The sequence below is a fragment of the Narcine bancroftii genome, chromosome 5 (assembly GCF_036971445.1).
Source record: "Narcine bancroftii isolate sNarBan1 chromosome 5, sNarBan1.hap1, whole genome shotgun sequence".
Lineage (NCBI taxonomy): Eukaryota > Metazoa > Chordata > Chondrichthyes > Torpediniformes > Narcinidae > Narcine > Narcine bancroftii.
In genome coordinates this window covers 190,741,724-190,763,778 of record NC_091473.1, presented here as the reverse complement: position 1 = coordinate 190,763,778, position 22,055 = coordinate 190,741,724, and the positions used below count along the sequence as shown (strand labels likewise).

Below are 22,055 nucleotides of genomic sequence, written 5' to 3'. Positions count from 1 at the left end.
TCTGTGTGGGTGTCAGTGTGTGTTTGTGTGTATCTGAATGTGTGTGTGTCTGTTTGTGTGTGTGTCTAGGTGCATGTGTGTCTGTCTGTGTGTGCTTGTGTGTGTCTTTGCCTGTGCCTGTCTCTGTGTGTTTTTGTGTGCGTGTCTAGGTTAATGTGTGCCTGTGTGTGTTTGTGTCAGTGTGTGTGTCTGACTGTGTGTCAGCGTGTGTCTGTATGTGTCTGTATTTGTGTGTGTCAGTGTGTGTGAGTCTGACTGTGTGTCTGTATTTGTGTGTGTCAGTGTGTGTGTGTCATTGTGTGTCTGTCTCTGTGTGTGTGTCTGTATGTGTGTCTGTGTGTCTAGGTGTGTGTGTGTGTTTGTGAGAGTCTGACTTTGTGTGTCTGTATTTGTGTGTGTGTGTCATTGTGTGTGTGTCTCTGTGTCTGTGTGTGTGTCTAGGTGCATGTATGTGTGTGTCTGTGTCTAGCTGTGTGTGTCTGTGTGTGAGTCTGACTGTGTGTGTGTCAATGTGTGTTTGTTTGTGTGTCATTGTGTGTCTGTCTCTGTGTGTCTATGTGTCTGTGTGTCTGCGTGTGTGTGTCTAGGTCCATGTGTGTGTTTCTGTGTGCTTGTCTGTGTCTGTGTCAGTGTGTATCTGTCTGTGTGTCTGTCTGTGTGTTACTGTGTTTGTGTCTGTCTGTGTGTGTGTGTGGGTGTCTGTGTGTGTGTGTGTGTGTCATCCAGGGGGAGTTGAGGAGAATAAAATGCATTGACATCTACTGTTCAGAACCAACTTGATGGGCTGAAGGGCCTGGGCCTGTGCTGAATCTCTCCCCTCTCTCTATTTTTCCCTTTACCCACTTCTCCTCGCACTTTATCTTGCCCTTCAATCCTTCTCTCCCCCTTTTTGCCCTTCCTTCCCTTCCCCCATCTTTCACTCCCTCCCCCTCTTTCCACCTCTCTCCCCCTCCCTCCCTCCCTCTCACCCTGTCTCTTTCTCCCTCCTTTTTCTCCTTCTCTGTCCCCGTCTCTCTCCACCTCCCTCTCTCCCTTTCACACTCCTGAATGTTTCTCCCCTCACTTTCTCTCACCCTCCCTCCCTCTTTCTTCTCTCTCCCTCTCTTCACCCCTCCTCCCTTATCTGAGGACCGGGTGTGGGGGGATAACAGGGAGCAGACAGGCAGAATGGCCTCATGGCTAGCTCCCGCCTCCTCATGATGTAAACGCAGAGCCTGTGGCAAGTTCCCCAGTCACTTCTCCCCGCGCCTGCCAGACGGAGCAAACTGGCAGAGCCTGTGGGTGTCAGAAACAGCAGAGCAGAGATCTCTCCCTCGCCCCGGAGGGAGGGCGTTTGCCCCAGGAGCCTTGTGCCTCCAGCCCACCTTGACCCATGGGGCTTGCTGCCGAACACTGGCTGGTCATCCTCCTCCTGCTCGCCTTGCAGAGTCCCGACACCACGTCAAGGCAGAGCCCCTGCCCCTTCGCTGGTGAGTGTTTGGGGCTGAGGGGGAGGGCTGGCAAGACTGCAACGTTATCCACCGCTGTGGGCAGTGTGATCTCCCTGTTGGACCCTATCCCCCCCATTCTCTACCCCTCCCCTCTCTCCCTCCATCTCTCCCCCTCCCTCGTCTCTCCTCTCTCACACACCCTCCATGTTTATCTCTCTCCCTCCCTCGTCTCCCCTTCTCAAACCCACTTTCTCACACATCTCTCTCTCCTGCACCTCTCTCCCCTTCTCTTTCACACACTCTCTCTCCATTTCTCCATTTCTCTCCCTCTCATGTTCTCTCTTTTCCCCCCCTCCACTTTCCTGTTCCACTCATGCTCTCTTCATTCTGCTCTCCCCCCACTCTCTATCTTCCCCTAACATCTTTCTCTCACCTTTCTCCTCTTTTCCCCAGTCCCTCTCTCCCCCCTCCCTTTCCATTCTCTCTCTGCCCCTTCTCTTCCCCTCTCGCATTCCTATTTCCCTCCCCTCTCTGCTTCCCTCTCGCCTCCTCACTCCACGTCTCTCTCCCCATCTCCCTCCAACCCTGACCTTGTCTCTCTCCCCATCTCACCACCCTGACCCCGTCTCTCTCCCTATCTCCCTCCATCCTGACCCCGTCTCTTTCCCAATCTCCCACCTCTCACACTCACCCCTCTCCCCTTCTATCTGCCTCCAATTCTCTGTCTCACTCTCCCCCCCGACTGTCCTCCCTCACCAGCGCCTCATCTCTTTCTCCCAATTCATCTCTCTTCCAAAATCTTTTTCTCCTTCTCACTCCCTCTTCCCTTCCCTCCTTCCAACACTTTCCCTGCTCGCTGTGTTTCGGGAACTATGGGCATTCTCCCAGCTTCGGGAGTTCGCCCACGACTCGGAGCCCTGTGGATAGACTCAGCTTCCTCCTGGTGGCCTCAGGACAGGGGTCGGGAGTGAAGGGTAGAATCTGTGGTCCACGGGAGAAGGTGGGTTAGGGGAGGGGATGTGTGTGCTTGTTGTGGGATAGATCGTGGATACTGGGGGTGAGACTTCCATCTATGAGGGTAGGTCAGTCTCAACCAGCTTTCCAACCACCAGCCCATCCTCTCTCCTCCGCACCATCCCATCACACACTCCTGGGGTCAGACACAAGAGTGAAGCTCCCTCTGCACAGTCCCATCACACACTCCCAGGGTCAGACATAGAGTGAAACTCCCTCCCCACCATCCTATCACACACTCCTGGGATCAGGCACAGAGTGAAACTCTTCCACACCGTCCCCATCACACACTCCCGGGGTCAGACACAGAGTGAAGGTCCCTCTGCTCCGTCCCTTCACACTCCCGGGATCAGACACAGAGTGAAGCTCCCTCCACACTGTCCCATCACACACTCCTGGATTTAGACACAGAGTAAAACTACCCCCGCACTGTCCCATCACACACCCAGGGTCAGACACAAAGTGAACCCTCCGCACCGTCCCATCACACACTCACAGGGTCAGACACAGAGTGAAACTCCCTCTGCACCGTCCCATCACACATTCCTGTGGTTAGATACCACAATTATCACGTGGCAGAGATGCTGTGACTTGTAATACTGTGTGATTTGAGGAGGTCTCTGAACTTATCTCATTAAAACACTACAACTCTGGGAGTGTAGGGCAATGTGGCTCATGCATGGGTCAGGAAATAATCGGTTCAATCCTGAACGCTCTCTTGAGTTCAATTAAAAAACAAAAATCTGCTGGTGTTACATTCTGAGAGCAAGTGGAAATGGTGTGGGTGTGGTGTGAAGTTTCCATCGATATTACAAATTGTGTTAGTCAAGGCACAGAATCAGGGGGCGAGTGAAAATGTTGCCAGGGGTTTGGTTTCCAGGTAAAGAGGAGGAGCTTTCGAGGGGATTCAAGGATTTTTCCCTCTTTCCCAGAAGGGGAGGGCCATGCATTCGGATCTTGAATGGACTGCCTGGAGGGGGAGGGATGGAGGCAGATGGAGGGGAGGGGAGGGGGTATGATGAGGTGTAGATGAGGTCGATGGAGGGGAGGGGGGTGATGAAGTGTAGACGGGGTCGATGGAGGGGAGGAGAGGTGATGAGGTGTGGACGGAGTCAATGGAGAGGAGGGGATGTGATGGTCTGAGCTATGTTCACATTCCTCCATGGATCCTCGCCGTCTCTGATTGAGCAGTTCCCATCCCACTCTGTGACAGGACCCTCCCTGAGAGTTCAAGTCCATGTTTGTGGACATGATGGAAGTTGTTTAACGAGCCGTTTACCGAGTGGCCAAATCCTATTCCTGTGCCTTTCCGTCTTGTAATGATCTCACTGAAACCAAACAATTGCAGGAAGGATATGGCAGCAGTGGAGAGGGTGCAGAAGAGATTTACCAGAATGTCTCCTAGATTGGACATTGTATCTTGTGAGGGGAGGTTGGCAGAGTTCGGACTTTTCTCTTTGGAGTGGAAAAGGATGAGGGGAGACTTAATAGAGGTCGACAGATAAGGCGGATGGCCAGCGCCTTTATCCCAGGGCGGGAGTAACAAACACCACGGGACGTCTACACAAAGTGAAGGGAGGGAAATTTAGGCGAGACTTTGGGGGTAAGTTTTTTTATGCAGAGAGTGGTGGGGGCCTAGAATGCATTGCCAGGGGTGGTGGTGAAGGCTGGAACATTGCAGGCATTTAAGAGAGACAGGTGTGTGGATGAAAGAGGGTTCTGGGTGTGAGTGAGGGAAGGGGGAAGGGTTAGATTTGTTGAGTAGGTTTATATTGGTCAGCACAACATCGCGGGCCAAAGGGCTTTTACTGTGCTGTTCTATGTTCTAAAGCAGTGGTCATCAACTCACATTCCATCTTCAGCAATTTCTGACCGACCTGAGGGTACCTACAGCATAGGGTGGCCTCAAAGCTCTGTGGTTAGTAGCACGTGACTGTGGACCACTGTGCTGGAGGGCTGGGTAGGCTCTGGCCCAGTCTGAGGCCTAACTTCTGGGCCAGCAGCCTGACATGGTGTGGGAACCCAGCTCGAAAACAAGTGTTGCCTCATCTTCTGGGAAATTATTTCATGTCCTGTTTTGTCAATCACCCATTTCCCAGGGTGTTGTGTCCCAACCGCGGCTCTGAATCACCTCCCTTCCCACCCTCCTCGCCCCCCACCCCTCCCCACATGACCTGAGACCTTCAACACTAAAGGAAGGTCCCGCCTGAGGGCGCCAGGATGGCAGCAGACGGATGGGTCCTACGACCCCCTCGTCCTATGAGCCTGGATTCTATTCCCCGTCCTCGCCCCCTTTCTGCCCGCACACAAGGGACATTCCAGACCCAGACCACCCTCTGAGCAGCCCATTTTCACTTAAACCTTCCCCGTCCTGCCTGCAGCGAGGAAGGATGACAAGGGGAATAGACAGAGGAGACGCGAGTTAGCTTTCTCCGCTTCAATAAGGGGAGATAAATACGAGGGGCCAGAGTTTTAAGCTGAAGGGACGGGGGGGGGGGGGAAAGGATTAGGGGGATCATTAGGGGGATGTTCTTTGCTCACAGAGCGGTGGGACAAGCTGACGTCTGATGTGAACGTGGGGTCAATCTTGAGTCTTGAATAATAAATTGGACAGGCGCATTGATGAGAGGCGGTGGAGGTCGGCAAGGCGGTGGTTGGAGCGTCCCCTCGGCCTGGAATCATCTTCCTGTCGGAATCCGGCAAATCCGCGCCCTTTCTGGTCGTGCAAGCGATAAGATGGTTGGAGCAGAAGTCGGCTGTTCAGCCATTCAATCACGAGCAGATCCGCTTTCCCGACCCAGCCCCGCTGTCCACCTTTCTCCCCGTAACCTATGATGCCTCGGCTCACCCTGTCAATCTCTGCCTTTAATGACCTGGGAACATCCTAGTGAGGGGGTGGGGGAGGGAGAACCTCTTCTCGTGCCTGCTGGTTTGAGAGCCAAGGCTCCTGTAGTGGCGAATGAACGGGCAAAGAGTAAGAAGTCCATGGTTTGGGGGCCGATGCATCTTCGATGAAGCCTGGCCTGAGCGGATGGATGTTCTCCATGGCAGGCGATTCAACAAGGGCTTCGGTCATCCCGGTGACTGGGAAGCTGCCTCAACAGTAACCGCCCAGAGGCTGGTCATGGCCAGAATCTGCAAGCAAAGGTCTGGAGCCACTACAGTTCACCTCTCATCACCGTCGCTCAGCAGCAGATGCGACATTGCTGGCCCTCTGCTCAGCTCTGGATCCCCTAGAGAGCAGCAGTTTATGCTTAAGGCCGCACTTTACTGACCTCAGCTCGGACTTCAACACCATTATACCCCCCCAGCACTGGTCAAGGAGCTGCAAACCCTGGGCCTCTGCAGCCCCACCCCCACCCCTGGATCCTTGACTTCCTCATCGGACAACCACAGTCAGTATGAATCTGAAACAATGTCTCCTCCTCACTGATCATCAACACAGGGACGTGAGCTTAGCCCATTGCTCTACTTACAACCATGTGGACAGGCAAATTCCAATACTATCTCCAAGTTTGCCGATGACACCGTGGTCTTCGGCAGAATCAGAAACAGCAAAGAGGAAGCGAACAGGAGGGAGATGGATCAGCTCGTCGAGTGGTTGTCACGACAACAACCTTACGCTCGACGTCAGCAAAATCGAGATGATTGTGGACTCCAGGAGGAAGTCCGGGGAACACAGCCCAGTCCTCATTGAAGGCTCAGTAGTGGAGAGGGTCAAGAACATCAAATTCCTGGGGGTCAATATCTCCAAGGACCAGTCCTGGAGCCTCCACATCGATGCAATCACAAAGAAGGCTCGCCAGCGGCTATACTTTGTGAGGAGATTCGATACATCACCGGAGACCCTCATAATCTTCTCCAGGTGGACTGTGAAGAAGATTCTGTCTGGATGCATAACTGCCTGGTACGGAGGCACCAACTCTCAGGACAAGAATAAACTCCAGAGGGTTGTGAACTCAGCCTATGACGTCACGGGCACCAGACTTTACTCCGTCGAGGACATCGGCATGAGGCGGTGTCTTTAAAAAAAGCAGCTTCTATCCTCAAAGACCCCCACCCCTCAGGCCCTGCCCTCTTCACTCTGGTACCCTCGGGGGACCATTGGGGGAAAGGTCCAGGAGCCTGAAGATGAGCACCCAGCGGCACAATTTTTTAGAAAATTTTATTGAATACTTGATACATTCAATAACTGCAATGATTATAAATATCAGAAATAGAACAAGTTGATTTCATGCATGAAGGTTTCCACCACACCCCAAACCCCCTCCCCTACAACCCTTGCAAAAAAAATACAAATCAAAAAAAGTTTAAAATGTATAAATATAAAAAGAAAAAGTGAAAAGAATCTTGGTTTGCAAAGATGTCAGGCCGCGATTTACTGCGAACCGAAGTAACACAAACTTATTTAACATGAACCAATTCAACATGAACTGATTTAACGCAAACTTATTTAACATGAACCAATTTAATGCGAACTGATTTAACGCAAACTGATGTAACATGAACTATTTTAATGTGAACTGATGTAACATGAACCAATTTAACGCAAACTGATTTAACGCAAACTTATTTAACATAAACCAGTTTAATGCGAACTGATTTAACATGAACCAATTTAATGCGAACTGATTTAACATGAACCAATTTAATGCGAAATGATTTAACATGAACCAATTTAATGCGAAATGATTTAACATGAACCAATTTAATGCAAACTGATTTAATGCAAACTTATTTAACATGAACCATTTTAATATGAACTGATTTAACATGAACCAATTTAATGTGAACTGATTTAACATGAACCAATTTAATGCGAAATGATTTAACATGAACCAATTTAATGCAAACTGATTTAATGCAAACTTATTTATCATGAACCATTTTAATATGAACTGATTTAACATGAACCAATTTAATGCGAACTGATTTAATACAACTTATTTAACATGAACCAATTTAATGCGAACTGATTTAACATGAACCAATTTAATGCGAACTGATTTAACGCAAATTTATTTAACATGAACCATTTTAATGTGAACTGATTTAACATGAACCAATTTAATGCGAACTGATTTAATACAACTTATTTAACATGAACCAATTTAATGCGAACTGATTTAACGCAAACTTTTTTAACATGAACCTATTTAATGCGAACTGATTTAACGCAAACAGATTTAACATGAACCATTTTAATGTGAACTTATTTAACATGAACCAATTTAATGCGAACTGATTTAATGCAACTTATTTAACATGAATCAATTTAATGCAAACTTATTTAACATGAACCAATTTAATGTGAACTGATTTAACATGAACCAATTTAATGCGAGCTGATTTAACGCAAACTTATTTAACATGAACCAATTTAATGCAAACTGATTTAACGCAAACTGATGTAACATGAACTATTTTAATGTGAACTGATGTAACATGAACCAATTTAACGCAAACTGATTTAACGCAAACTTATTTAACATAAACCAGTTTAATGCGAACTTATTTAACATGAACCTATTTAATGCGAACTGATTTAACGCAAACAGATTTAACATGAACCATTTTAATGTGAACTTATTAACATGAACCAATTTAATGCAAACTGATTTAATGCAACTTATTTAACATGAACCATTTTAATGTGAACTGATTTAACATGAACCAATTTAATGCGAACTGATTTAACATGAACCAATTTAATGCGAACTGATTTAACGCAAACTTATTTAACATGAACCAATTTAATGCAAACTGATTTAACATGAACCAATTTAATGTGAACTGATTTAACGCAAACAGATTTAACATGAACCATTTTAATGTGAACTGATGTAATGCAACTTATTTAACATGAATCAATTTAATGCAAACTTATTTAACATGAACCAATTTAATGCAAACTGATTTAACATGAACCAATTTAATGTGAACTGATTTAACGCAAACAGATTTAACATGAACCATTTTAATGTGAACTTATTTAACATGAACCAATTTAATGCGAACTGATTTAATGCAACTTATTTAACATGAATCAATTTAATGCAAACTTATTTAACATGAACCAATTTAATGTGAACTGATTTAACATGAACCAATTTAATGCGAACTGATTTAACATGAACCAATTTAATGCGAACTGATTTAACGTAAACATATTTAACATGAACCAATTTAATGCGAACTGATTAACGCAAACTGATTTAACATGAACCATTTTAATGTGAACTTATTTAACTGAACCAATTTAATGCGAACTGATTTAACGCAAACATATTTAACATGAACCAATTTAATGCAAACTGATTTAACATGAACCAATTTAATGAGAACTGATTTAACATGAACCAATTTAATGCGAACTGATTTAACATGAACCAATTTAATGCGAACTGATTTAACGCAAACTTATTTAACATGAACCATTTTAATGTGAACTGATTTAACATGAACCAATTTAATGGGAACTGATTTAATACAACTTATTTAACATGAACCAATTTAATGCGAACTGATTTAACACAAACTTATTTAACATGAACCAATTTAATGCAAACTGATTTAACATGAACCAATTTAATGTGAACTGATTTAACATGAACCAATTTAATGCGAACTGATTTAACGCAAACTTATTTAACATGAACCATTTTAATGTGAACTGATTTAACATGAACCAATTTAATGCGAACTGATTTAATACAACTTATTTAACATGAACCAATTTAATGCGAACTGATTTAACGCAAACTTATTTAACATGAACCAATTTAATGTGAACTGATTTAACATGAACCAATTTAATGCAAACTGATTTAATGCAACTTATTTAACATGAACTAATTTAATGCAAACTGATTTAACATGAACCAATTTAATGCGAACTGATTTAACGCAAACTTATTTAACATGAACCACTTTAATGTGAACTGATTTAACATGAACCAATTTAATGCTAACTGATTTAGTTCAACTTATTTAAAATGAACCAATTTAATGCAAACTGATTTAACATGAACCAATATAATGCAAACTGATTTAATGCAACTTATTTAACATGAACCAATTTAATGCGAACCTATTTAATGTGAACTGATTTAACATGAACCAATTTAATGCGAACTGATTTAACATGAACCAATTTAATGCGAACTGATTTAACGCAAACTTACTTAACATGAACCAATTTAATGTGAACTGATTTAACATGAACCAATTTAATGCGAACTGATTTAATGCAACTTATTTAACATGAACCAATTTAATGCGAACTGATTTAACATGAACCAATTTAACGTGAACTAATTTAACATGAACCAATTTAATGTGAACTGATTTAAGATAAACCAATTTAATGCGAACTGATTTAACATGAACCAATTTAATGCGAACTGATTTAATGCAACTTATTTAACATGAACCAATTTAATGCGAACTGATTTAACGCAAACTTATTTAACATGAACCATTTTAATGTGAACTGATTTAATATGAACCAATTTAATGCGAACTGATTTAACGCAAACTTATTTAACATGAACAATTTTAATGGGAACTGATTTAACATGAACCAATTTAATGCAAACTGATTTAATACAACTTATTTAACATGAACCAATTTAATGTGAACTGATTTAACATGAGCCAATTTAATGTGAACTGATTTAACATGAACCAATTTAACGTGAACTGTTGTACTGCGAACCGATGTAACGCAAACAGATTTAACACATATCAATTTACTGTGCCCTGATTTAATGCAAACCTGGATATAACGCGATCAGCCAGTCGGCCCTGTTTTTTTCCCCTCTTTCCGGAATTGAAATTGTTTTCAGATCAAAATGGGACGCACCGTTAGAATGGGATGCAAAATCCTTTTCTGTGAAAGATAAATTTCACGCATTTGACGGGATCAAGACTAAAAGCCAAACCCAAGTCACACGTAAGCTCGGCGAACCTCAATCCACACTTCATGGCTGGAAATCTCAGGATAATAAGTGACACGCAGTGCTTTGAAAAGTTGAGGAAGATACGGGGCTAGACGTCTGCCTCAAATGACTCCCTGAACGAGTGGTTCGTTCAAGTGCGCTCATGAGACTGTCCATTTTCCGAGCCTATCCTCAAAGCTCAAGCCGAGAAGTTTGACCAGCTGATCAACAGAGAAATCTCACAGTTCAAAGCTTGCAACGGACGGCAGGAGCGGTTTCTAAACACCACCACAGGTTTTCTCAAGTGTTAGTGACAGTGAGAGTGAATACCCGGCAGAACTAAAAACTCTCTTCGAAGAAGGTAGCTACGTCGAAAAACAGGTGTGATGTGACGGGCCTCTGCTACAAGATGATCCCAGGCCGCACGCTGTGGGGTAAAGATGTCGCCTATTGACATGAGCGGTTCGAATAGCGCACAGATCGTGTGACGTTGTTGTTTGGCATTAACAAGACAGGAATGCAAGTTAAAACTGCTCATGACTGGGCAGATTTCGTTCGTCCCCACTGTTTCCACTGTGTCCACATGATGTTGTTCCGCATCGCCTTTAGAGCTCTTCTTTTGCTGGGCAACTATGCCCCCCCCTCCCCCGCGCCAGCTGCCAGCGTAGCGAGCCACGCTGGAAATATCCCAGGGTCTTTCCTCCCAGAGAGATCCAGCCCCAAGATCAGGGGGTTCCTCTCCATGCTCAAGCAGAATTGCAGGTGTGAATTAATTCATAGAACCGTGGACGAATCAACACCACTGGGAGACCATCTGAAAAGCATGAATGTCGGCGGGAAGGGCTGGGTAGCAGCTGACTCCTCGCGTGTGGGGGGGGGGAAGTGCTGGGAGGAAGGGCTGGGTTCAGCCTTTTCATCACGAAGATCCACCGAGGAAGATGAAGTAGACGGTCAAGAATTCTACGGCTTCACAGATGAAGAGGCACAGAGGATTAGCAAGGAGGATTTTCACCAGTGGTACTCCGCTGACGGCGAATGCCCGGCATGCGAGCAACTGGCGGACTCCGAGATCGTCCGTGACGTTTTCCTGAACCCCAGGAGGATGACAGCGGCGAAGAGCCCCCAAAACTCTCCCACCAAAACTACCACTCACCCCCTCGAGGCCGGTCCAGGTGACTGGAGAGCCGGAGGGGTGGGGGCGGACCACATCCAAACCCTCCAGCTCAGGGGCCATTTTGGATTCTGCGTTCAGGTGGCGAACGGTCAATGAGAAATTAAAAAATGATGACCAGGAGAAATTGAGTAGGTTTTGCACGCGCGCTGTTGGTTTTGAAAACGCTGGAACCCCCCCCCCCGATTTAGCGCGACCCCGCTTTCCTCGCAATTTTTCGGGACCCGAACCGTCGCGTTATAGCGGAGTCACAGGTCATACAATCCGTTCCATAGAATTCCCCACATTTGTTACTCTAATATTCAAATCTGTTTCCCATCTCTGCCCAGATCGACATTTAGGAGTTACCAGCTTGTAGTAATTAAATTCTTTAACAGTCCCTCTCCTCGCTCAGAGGTTCTGCCTCCGGAGAGGCCAGACAGAAACATGCTTGGTCCCAACCTCGTCTCTCACATACACCCTCCGCTTAAAGTAGCCGGAACGGGTATTATGTGGGATAACATTCTTGCTTCTCGATTGCTCAAGCGACCTGTTTCGTAATGGTTGGCCCACATCAACAATCACCTCACAACGCCACACGTTCACAACCTGGCGCCGTTTGTTTCAGGCTATACAGACCACCCTCCCAGGTTTGATTCCAAACCATTAAGTCAGTGGTCCTTCCCACCCATGCCCCACCCTCTGCCCCCCCCACCCCTCCTCCATCAGGATCACTTAAGGTGGGATGTGAGCGGGGAAGAGAGAAAAAGGTGAAACCCACTGAATTAGGCAAGTACTCCAGTAATGAGGTCTCTTTATCGGCGATCGACAGTTTCATTTCCCGTTCCACGTATAAATTCTTCTGCTTTCTGTCCTCCTACTCAATTTGAGATTAACCCAGGGCTGGTTTTCTATTTTCAGAGAGGAAAAAAAGCCCCGGGAACCTCCCCTGGGCTGCTCGATCAATTTTTGAAAGTCTGTGATTTCTTTTTTGAATTGGTCCACCTCTCTTGTATAAATCCTTTTCAATTTTGGATGTAAAACCCTTGTGAATATTGCCTTGAAAAGGCATCTAAATGGCCAATTTATTGAGCTTGAGTTTGTAACCATGAACCACTCGAACAAAATCACAAAAATCTTTTCCTTTTTAATCTCCATCTGCAGAGCGACCTCTCCTTATTGGGCTACGGGCAGGTAAACTCCTCACTTTATAACCCACTTCAAAGATTCCTGAATAAACAAAGACACTTTCCATCACCATTTTGTTTTTTCTTTCATAGTAATGTTGTAAGATGAATTGTTTGAACTGTGACGCTTCCGCAAAGACGGAGGATTTCGTGACTTGTTGTGGCACTAAACTTCGATTCTGGTCATTGACTGGGCAGTTTTCTCAGGAAGGGTGGTCACTGCTACTCCTTCCTGACCAGTGAGGAGATGTTGAGTGTCCACAATAGGTCACTGGTTCAGTGGACCCTGATGAACCTGGTGCTCGCTGCTGCCACGGTGCCATTGACGCATTGCTGCTGAAGAAGCCCACAATCGTACCCTTTGCCTCGTTCAGCTGGTCCTCTTCTCTGCAGGGCGACTTGTCATGAGGCCGACGGCCGGCACGTTGCCTGCAAACCTGACGTCCACCGGCTGGCGGCTGGACTTGGCCGTGTAGCCCCGGAAGGGAGCGGGCCAGGCACGTGGCCCCAGGGTGCATGGACAGTGCTCGACGCTACTGACCCAGACAGACTACGGCCTTTCCGTTAGGAAGTCCAAGATCCAGTCACGGATAGGGTCTCCACCGGCCTCTGGGGGGATGGTCAGCAGGCAGCAGCCTGGCGCGCATCTGGGGCCCCTTCTTCCAGCTGGGTCAGGACGGAGCAGAGGGGAAAATCTACAGCACCATCAGTGGGACACCTCTGCACAGAGGCGAATTGAAATGGGTCTGGGAGGAGGGCTTTGATGCGTTTCATCACCGGACACTCAAAACGTTTCACAAGGGAGGAGGTCAGTGACACGGGGCAGTAGTCATTGAGGCCTGTTATTGCCGCCCTCTCGGGTACCGGGATAATGGTGGCCATCTTGCACCCTGCTGCAGTTGAAGATATCCAGGAAGACCGCCATTGGTTGGCCGCCTAGTCCTTCAGTACCTGACCTGGTCCCACCACCTCGCATGGGTTCACATGGGACTCCTCACCACAGCCAAGGCTATGCAGGATGGGGGGGCCCATTCCTTAGGGGGACACAGAGCTTTCATCACCGTCCTTCTGTTCTTCGCGTCAAGTCGTGCAAAGGGCCTGAATCACAAGCTACTAATGTTTGTAAATACCCCACTGCTGTCTGTGTAAAAACCAAACTTGTCTCTTCAGTTCAAATTCATCGTCAATCCTCGGTGTGAAACATGCAGACACACAGCCAGACACAGCTCTTGATAGAGCTCCTGTAGAAGGTTGACATGATGGTGGCTGGTAGCCTGGCCCGCCTCAGTCTTCCTGACAAGTGAGGAGATGTTGAGTGTCTCTTAAACCCCCTCCCTCACTCTAAACCTCTTGTGTTTCTTCATAGTCACTGGATCGGGGGGAATCGCAGAGAGTCATTTGCCATGAGAAGGGGAATCGGTAACCGGAGGACAGAGGGTTAAGGTGAGGGGTGGGGGCAATTTAACAGGAACCTGGGTAACTTTATTTTACACAGAGGGTGGTGGGTGCATGGGCTGGCAGAGGAGGGGGTTGAGGCAGGTCCTATTGCAATGTTTGGACGGATTCATGGATAGGATGGGTCTAGGGGGTGTGGGCAGGTGGGACCAGTGTGGGTGGGATGTCTGGACGGATCTGTGGATAGAATTGGTTTAGTGAGATGTGGGCAGGTGGGACCAGTGTGGGTGGGACATTCGGACAGATCCGTGGATAGGACGGGTTTAGAGGGATGTGAGCAGGTGGGACCAGTGTGTGTGGGACATTCGGACAGATCCGTGGATAGGACGAGTTTAGAGGGATGTGGGCTGGTGGGACCAGTGTGGGTGGGACATTTGGATAAATCCATGGATAGGACGGGTTAAGAGAGATGTGGGCAGGTGGGACCAGTGTGGGTGGGACGTTCAGATGGATCCGTGGATAGGACGGGTTTAGATGGATGTGGGTGGGTAGGACATTTGGACAGTTCCACAAAAATTGGAATTTATTGTCATGAACATGTCATGAAATTTGCTGTTTTGAGGCAGTTATTAGAGCAAATATTCCCATAAATCACATATTAAAAAATAAATCAGTGCAAAAGAAGAAGAAATGAAGCTATGTCTGTGGTTCATCGACCGTTCAGGGATCCAATGGCGAAGGGGAAAATCCGTCCTTGTGCCACTGGACACTCATCTTCGGGTGCCTGCCCCCTTCCTGATGGTTGCAGAGTAAAGAGTGCATGGCCTGCGTGCTAGTGCCTCCTTGAGGATAGAGGCTGTTTTCTCGAGACACCCTCCCCTCTTGTAGATGTCCTCAACGGAGCGGTCTGGTGCCCGTAATGGCGCTGGTCGAGTTCACAACCCTCTGTTGTATTTCCCTGCCTTGTGCGTTGGCACCAGACGGCGATGTAACCGGTCTGAATGCTCTCCACGGTTTCACCTGTGGAAAGTTTGCAACAGTGACAAATTGAAATTTCTTAAACTCCTCAAGGGTCCAGCTGCCGATGAGCCTTCTTTGCAATTGCATCAATGTGGAGGTCCCAACACAGATCCTCAGAATTTGAAGTTGTCAACCCTCTCCACACTGCTGATCCCCCCCCTTTCGATGAGGACTGGGTCTCCTGAAGTCCACAATCAGCTCCTTGACTTTGTTGACGTTGACTCTACCCAACCAGCTGATCCACCTCCCTCCTGTTTGCTTCCTTGCTGCCGTCTGCGATTCTGCCAACAACCATGGTTTCACCAGCGACTTTGTAGACAGTGTTGGAACTGTGCCTGGCCCTGCAGTCATGAGTGTGGAGCAAGTAGAGCAGTGGGCTAAACCATGTCCTTGAGGGGCGCCTGCATTGCTCATCAGTGAGGAGGAGACAATCCACAATGACTGTGTTCTTCCGATAAGCAAGTCGAGTATCCAGTTGCGGGGGGATGGGGGGGTGCAGAAGCCCAGGATTTTGAGCTCGTTGACCAGCGCTGAGGGGACGATGGTACTGAAGGCTGTCTAGTTGATGAAGAGCAGCCAGATGTAGGTGTTGCTCTCGTCCAGGTGATCCAGGGCGGAGAGAAGAGCTGGTGAACTTGGAACGATGGCAGTGGGAGGCAAATCACGTGAGGGGGGGGTGGTGGAGGGCAGGTCTTTTCTCAAGTACAAGTTAATTCCGGCCACATCTCTGTAGATGTGATGGTTACCGGGCCATAGTCACTGACGCAGCTCATCTGGCCCAGGTAATCACTGGGCGATTAAAGGGGCTGATGGTCAGGTGTGCACTGATTGGCAGGTGATGCAACTTCCTTCCAGATGGAGAGATCACGCGACCCTCCACCATCCTACCATGTTCCCGCAGAGAGGTCACATGACTCTCCACCAACCACAATCCCACCATGTTCCCACAGAGAGTTCATGTGACCCTCCACCATCCCACCATGTTTCCACGGAGACGTCACATGACTCTCCACAATCCCACCAAGTTCCCGTGGAGAGGTCACGTGACCCTCCACCATCCACTGTGTTCCAGCAGAGAGGTCACATGACTCTCCACCATCCACAATCCCACCATGTTCCCGCAGAGAGTTCATGTGACCCTCCATCATCCCACCATGTTTCCACGGAGAGGTCACATGACTCCACAATCCCACCAGGTGCCCACGGAGAGGTCACGTGACCCTCCACCATCCACTGTGTTCCAGCAGAGAGGTCACATGACCCTCCACCATCCACACTACACCCATCAGGTTGTGGCCTCAGCTCCCCCCCACCACCTCTCCTGTTTCACCTCCCCAATCCCATCACTGCCTCTCCCAGACACCCACACCACCCCCCCAACCCCAGCCCTGGCTAAGGGAAGGTGCAGTCGAGGGGTAGAGCCCTTCTGAGTTCAACCCAGGGATGGGAACACTACAGAATCACTCCTGTTAAGACCCCAGCATTGGAGCCAGAGAGGGCTAGCATTTAGGGGATGGGTGAAACGGACTCCACACGCCTCCTTCCTCTCCGTCCAACTCGCGGAAGTGGGCAAATCTCTGTGGAGGCTTCTGCTTGAAAAGGGGAAGAAGATTTCGGAGCCCTTTATTTTATTTTGAAGATGAGGAACAGCTGGTCGCTCTCAAGAAGGCACCGCCCGTGGGGGGATTCAGGAAGTGGCCTTCCCACTTCCCGAAACCAAGGTGAAAGGTCATGTTTTGTACAGCACACCCGTAGAGGTTTTCCGGAGGGGAGGGTGGGGGGGGGGGAAACTACCTTATTTTCTTTATTTCTCACTGGCCGGGAAGATGTTCAATTAAGTTCTAATGTGTGCTGAGGTACAGTCCCAGCCAGTCATCTCAGACATAGTACAGGGGTTAATCTCTCCCTTTCTCTCTATCTCCCTTCCTCCTTCTCTCCTCCTTTCTCCCTCTCCCTCTTTCTCTCCCCTTCTTTTGCTCTCTTTCTCTCTGCCCCTCTCCCTCCCTCCCTGCCTCCCTTCTCTCTCCCCCTCTCCCTCTCTTTTTCTCTCTCCTCTCTCCCCTCCTCTCTCTCCTCCTCTCTCTCTTTCCCTCTCCCTCTCCTTCCTCTCACCCCCTCCCTTCTCTCCCCTTCTCTCACTCTTCCTTTCCATTCTCTGCCCCTCTCTCCCCCTCCCTGCCTCCCTCTCTCCCTCTCTCCATCCTCCTCTCTCTCCCCCTCCCCTCCCCTCTCTCTTTCTCTCTCTCCTTTCTCTCCCCTCCTTTCTCTCCCCTCCTCTCCTCCCCTTCTCTCTTCCATCCCTCCTCCCCTCCCTATCTCTTTCTCTCTTCTCCCTCTCTCTCTTCCCCCCCACCTCACATTTGGACTTCTGGGCCGGTTCCATTTGCCCCTCATCCGTTCAGATCCACACCCTTGTCCAAACATGTGCAACCCACGAACTCCTCAAACCGTCCTGGCTGGTTCCACTTAACCCACTTTGTGGGAAAACCAAGGCCCCTCAAGCCTTTCCCCTCTCACCAGAAGTCGATGCCCCCACTCCCCTCCGGGACCCCCTGACCCTGTGAGCATTCACCTTGCCCCCAGCCCTCACGATCTGGAAGGTTATTCCTCAGCCTCCAACACTCCTGGGGGAAAAGTCTCCCTCTAACAGTTCCCAGGAACGTTTTCCGTCTACCCAAGGCCCCGGTTTCAGGAAACCATGCACCTGTTCCCCTCCATCCCCCTCTGTCCCACAGCACTCCCCAGAGGTCCTGCCATTCACTGTGTTGGGTCCATCCCTGGTTCCACCTTACACCACGCAACACCTTCCAACACAAGATCATGGGAAGGAGAAGTGCACCCTCCATAACTGTAATGTGGCCACAAGGCAGAGGAGCAGAAAGAGGCCATTCAGCCCATTGATGTTACCCCAGCCATTCAATCAGGAACTGATCCATTTCCCCCACCCAGCCCCACTGCCCAGCCTTCTCCCCATAGCCTTTGATGCCCCGGCTAATCAAGAACCAGTCATTCTCTTCGTTAAATACATCCCAGGACCACTGGCGTCACTAGCTGACTGCACCAGGTGACCCCATCAGAGATGGGGGGTGGGGGTGACACCAAAATGACTGGCGATGTAATTTTTTGTGCAGTGTTTCATCAGAATTGTATTATCTTTTATAAAAATATTTTTGTCGTTCATTAACACAACAAAAACATTTTTTGTAAGCCCAGTATCAACATGCCTATGGGGCTAAAACTTCAATCTGGTTCATTGCTACCAGGAGAGGAGGAATTAATAACTCTTTAAATGTTTTATAGAATTCTATTGGGAGTCCATCCTCACCCGGCATTTTATTGTTCGGTAATTTTTTAAATATATCCTGTATTTCCTCTATTTCAAATTATTTTATTAATTTATTTTGCTCCTCTTCTTGCAATTTCGGTAGTTCAGTTTTAGCTAGAAACTCATCTATTTTGTCTTCTTTCCCTTCGTTCTCAGTTCGATATAGTTGCTCGTAGAATTCCCTGAAGTTTTCATTGATCTCTGTTGGGTTAAATGTAATTTGTTTGTCATTTTTCCTTGATGCCAATACCGTTCTTTTAGTTTGTTCTGTCTTAAGCTGCCACGCTAGAATTTTGTGCGTTTTTTCTCCTAGCTCATAATATTTCTGTTTTGTCTTCATTATGTTCTTCTCCACCTCGTACATTTGTAGTGTTTCATATTTTATTTTATTGTCCGCCAATTCACTTCTTTTTGTTGTATCTTCCCTTATTGCTAATTCTTTTTCTGTACTTGCTATTTCCCTTTCCAGCTGTTCTATTTCCCGATTGTAGTCCTTTTTCATCTTAGTTACATAACTTATTATCTGCCCTCTGATTAATGCTTTCATTGCGTCCCATAGTATAAATTTATCTTTCACTGATTCTGTATTTATTTCAAAGTACATTTTAATTTTTCGCTCAATTAATTCTCTAAAATCCTGCCTTTTGAGTAACATGGAGTTTAATCTCCATCTATACATTCTTGGAGGGATGTCCTCTAACTCTATTGCTAATAAGAGGGGTGAGTGATCCGAGAACAATCTAGTTTTATATTCCATTTTCCTAACTCTCCCTTGCATGTGGGTTGACAACAGGAGCAGGTCTATCCTTGAGTATATTTTATGTCTACCCGAATAATATGAGTATTCCTTCTCCTTTGGGTGTTGTCTCCTCCATATATCCAAAAGTTGCATTTCCTGCATCAATTTAATTATAAATTTGGTTACTTTGTTCTTTCTGCTAGTCTTTTTTCCAGTTTGTCCATCTTTTTTTTAAATTTTTTTATTTTTCACACTATAAACCATATTGACCAAGATACATACAGACATTTTTCTTCTTAAATATATACAGTGTCGTTTTCTTCCCTTTTTTCCCCCTCCCTTCCTTCCCTCCCTCACCCCTTCCCCATTTATTTAAAGTTCAATCTATAAGATACATTAAACCCGTTAAACAATGTTGTCACTTAATAAAAATAAACAAGAAATTTTACTGAGTCAGTTCTTTTCATTATCTTCTCCTTCTGTCATTTAAGGTGGTGGAAGTCCATGGGAGGATTTCTCTATTGTATTTCATGTATGGCTCCCATATTTGTTCAAATATTGTGATATTATTTCTTAAATTATATGTTATATTTTCTAATGGAATACGTTTATTCATTTCTATATACCATTGTTGTATTCTCAAGTTGTCTTCTAATTTCCAGGTTGACAGAATACATTTTTTTCCTACAGCTAGGGCTATCATAACAAATCTTTTTTGTGATCCATCCAAATCGAGTCCAAATTCTTTGTTTCTTATATTACTTAGGAGGAAGATCTCTGGGTTTTTTGGTATATTGCTTTTTGTGATTTTATTTAATATCTGGTTTAGATCTTCCCAAAATTTTTCCACTTTCTCACATGTCCAAATTGCATGAATTGTTGTTCCTGTTTCCTTTTTACAGCGAAAACATCTGTCTGATACTGTTGGGTCCCATTTATTTAACTTTTGAGGAGTAATGTATAGCCTGTGTATCCAGTTATATTGTATCATACGTAACCTCGTGTTTATTGTATTTCTCATAGTTCTGGAGCATAGCTTCTCCCATGTTTCATTCTTTATTTTAATGTTTAGATCTTGTTCCCATTTTTGTTTAGTTTTACCATTTGTTTCCTCGTTCTCCTTTTCTTGCAGTTTGATGTACATGTTTGTTACAAATTTTTTGATTATCATTGTGTCTGTAATCACATATTCAAAATTGCTTCCTTCTGGTAACCTCAGAATGTTTCCCAATTTGTCCTTCAAGTATGTTTTCAGTTGGTAGTATGCAAACATTGTATCGTGAGTTATATTATATTTATCCTTCATTTGTTCAAAGGATAATAATTTATTTCCCAAAAAACAATTTTCTATTCTTTTGATCCCTTTTTTCTCCCATTCTCTAAAGGAAAGGTTATCTATTGTAAAAGGGATTAGCTGATTTTGCGTCAATATTAGTTTTGGTAGTTGGTAATTTGTTTTATTCCTTTCTACATGAATCTTCTTCCAAATGTTGAGCAGATGACGCAATACCAGTGAATTCCTACGTTGTACCAATTTTTCATCCCATTTATATATATATATGTTCAGTATCTTCTCCCCTATTTTATCTAGTTCTAATCTGGTCCAATCTGGTTTTTCCCTTGTTTGATAAAAATCTGATAGGTATCTTAATTGTGCGGCTCTATAATAATTTATAAAGTTTGGTAGTTGTAAGCCTCCTTGTTTGTACTATTCTGCTAATTTATCTAGTGCTATCCTTGTTTTCCCCCCTTTCCATAAAAATTTCCTTAATATTTTCTTTAACTCCTTGAAGAATTTCTCTGTTAGGCGTATTGGTAATGACCGAAATAGGTATTGTATCCTTGGGAAAATGTTCATTTTAATACAGTTTATCCTTCCTATCAGTGTTAGTGGTAAGTCTTTCCAATGCTCTAAGTCGTCTTGTAATTTTTTCATTAATGGATGGTAATTGAGTTTATATAGATGGCCGAGGTTTTTATTTAGTTGTATACCTAGGTATCGCATTGCTTGCGTTTGCCATCTAAATGGTGATTCTTTCTTAAACTTTGAGAAATCCGCATTATTCATTGGCATTGCTTCACTTTTATTTGCGTTGATCTTGTACCCCGACACTTCTCCATATTCCTTCAATTTCCTATGTAATTCTTTTATTGATATTTCTGGTTCTGTTAAGTATATTATAACGTCATCTGCAAATAGACTGATTTTATATTCCTTCTCGAGGAGCAAAATAAATTAATAAAACCATTTGAAATAGAAGAATTACAGGAGATAATAAAAAAACTACCGAACAATAAAACACCAGGAGAGGATGGATTCCCAATAGAATTCTATAAAACATTTAAAGACTTATTAATTCCTCCCCTTCTGGAAGTAATCAACCAGATTGATAAAACACAAAGCATACCAGATTCATGCAAAACAGCAATAATTACAGTAATACCAAAGACAGGGAAAGATCCACTTGCACCAGCGTCATATAGACCAATATCTTTACTTAACACAGATTATAAGATAATAGCTAAACTATTAGCAAACAGATTAGCCGATTATGTACCAAAAATAGTAAATCTAGACCAAACTGGATTTATTAAAAAAAGACGCACAACAGACAATATTTGTAAATTTATTAACTTAATTCATGCAGTAGAAGGAAATAAAACTCCAACAGTAGCGGTTGCTTTAGACGCAGAGAAGGCCTTTGACAGAGTAGAATGGAATTATTTATTCAAAGTACTACAAAAATTCAGCCTACCAGAGAAATATATTAATTGGATTAAAGCATTATATAAGGGGCCATTGGCGAAAGTGACAGTAAATGGATATATATCAAAACAATTTAACTTAAGCAGAT

The 22,055-nt window shown here is 45.4% G+C and overlaps 1 protein-coding gene across 1 annotated transcript in view; it reads left to right on the top strand.

Moving 5' to 3' along the window:
* The first annotated feature begins 1,287 nt into the window (after positions 1-1,287).
* LOC138764440 (interleukin-6 receptor subunit alpha-like) overlaps positions 1,288-22,055 on the top strand; it is a 30,277-nt gene continuing 9,509 nt past the window's right edge. Inside the window, 1 exon segment of the mRNA XM_069940363.1 lies at positions 1,288-1,469. Within this exon segment, the coding sequence (XP_069796464.1) occupies positions 1,373-1,469 (97 nt within the window). The 5' untranslated portion in view covers positions 1,288-1,372.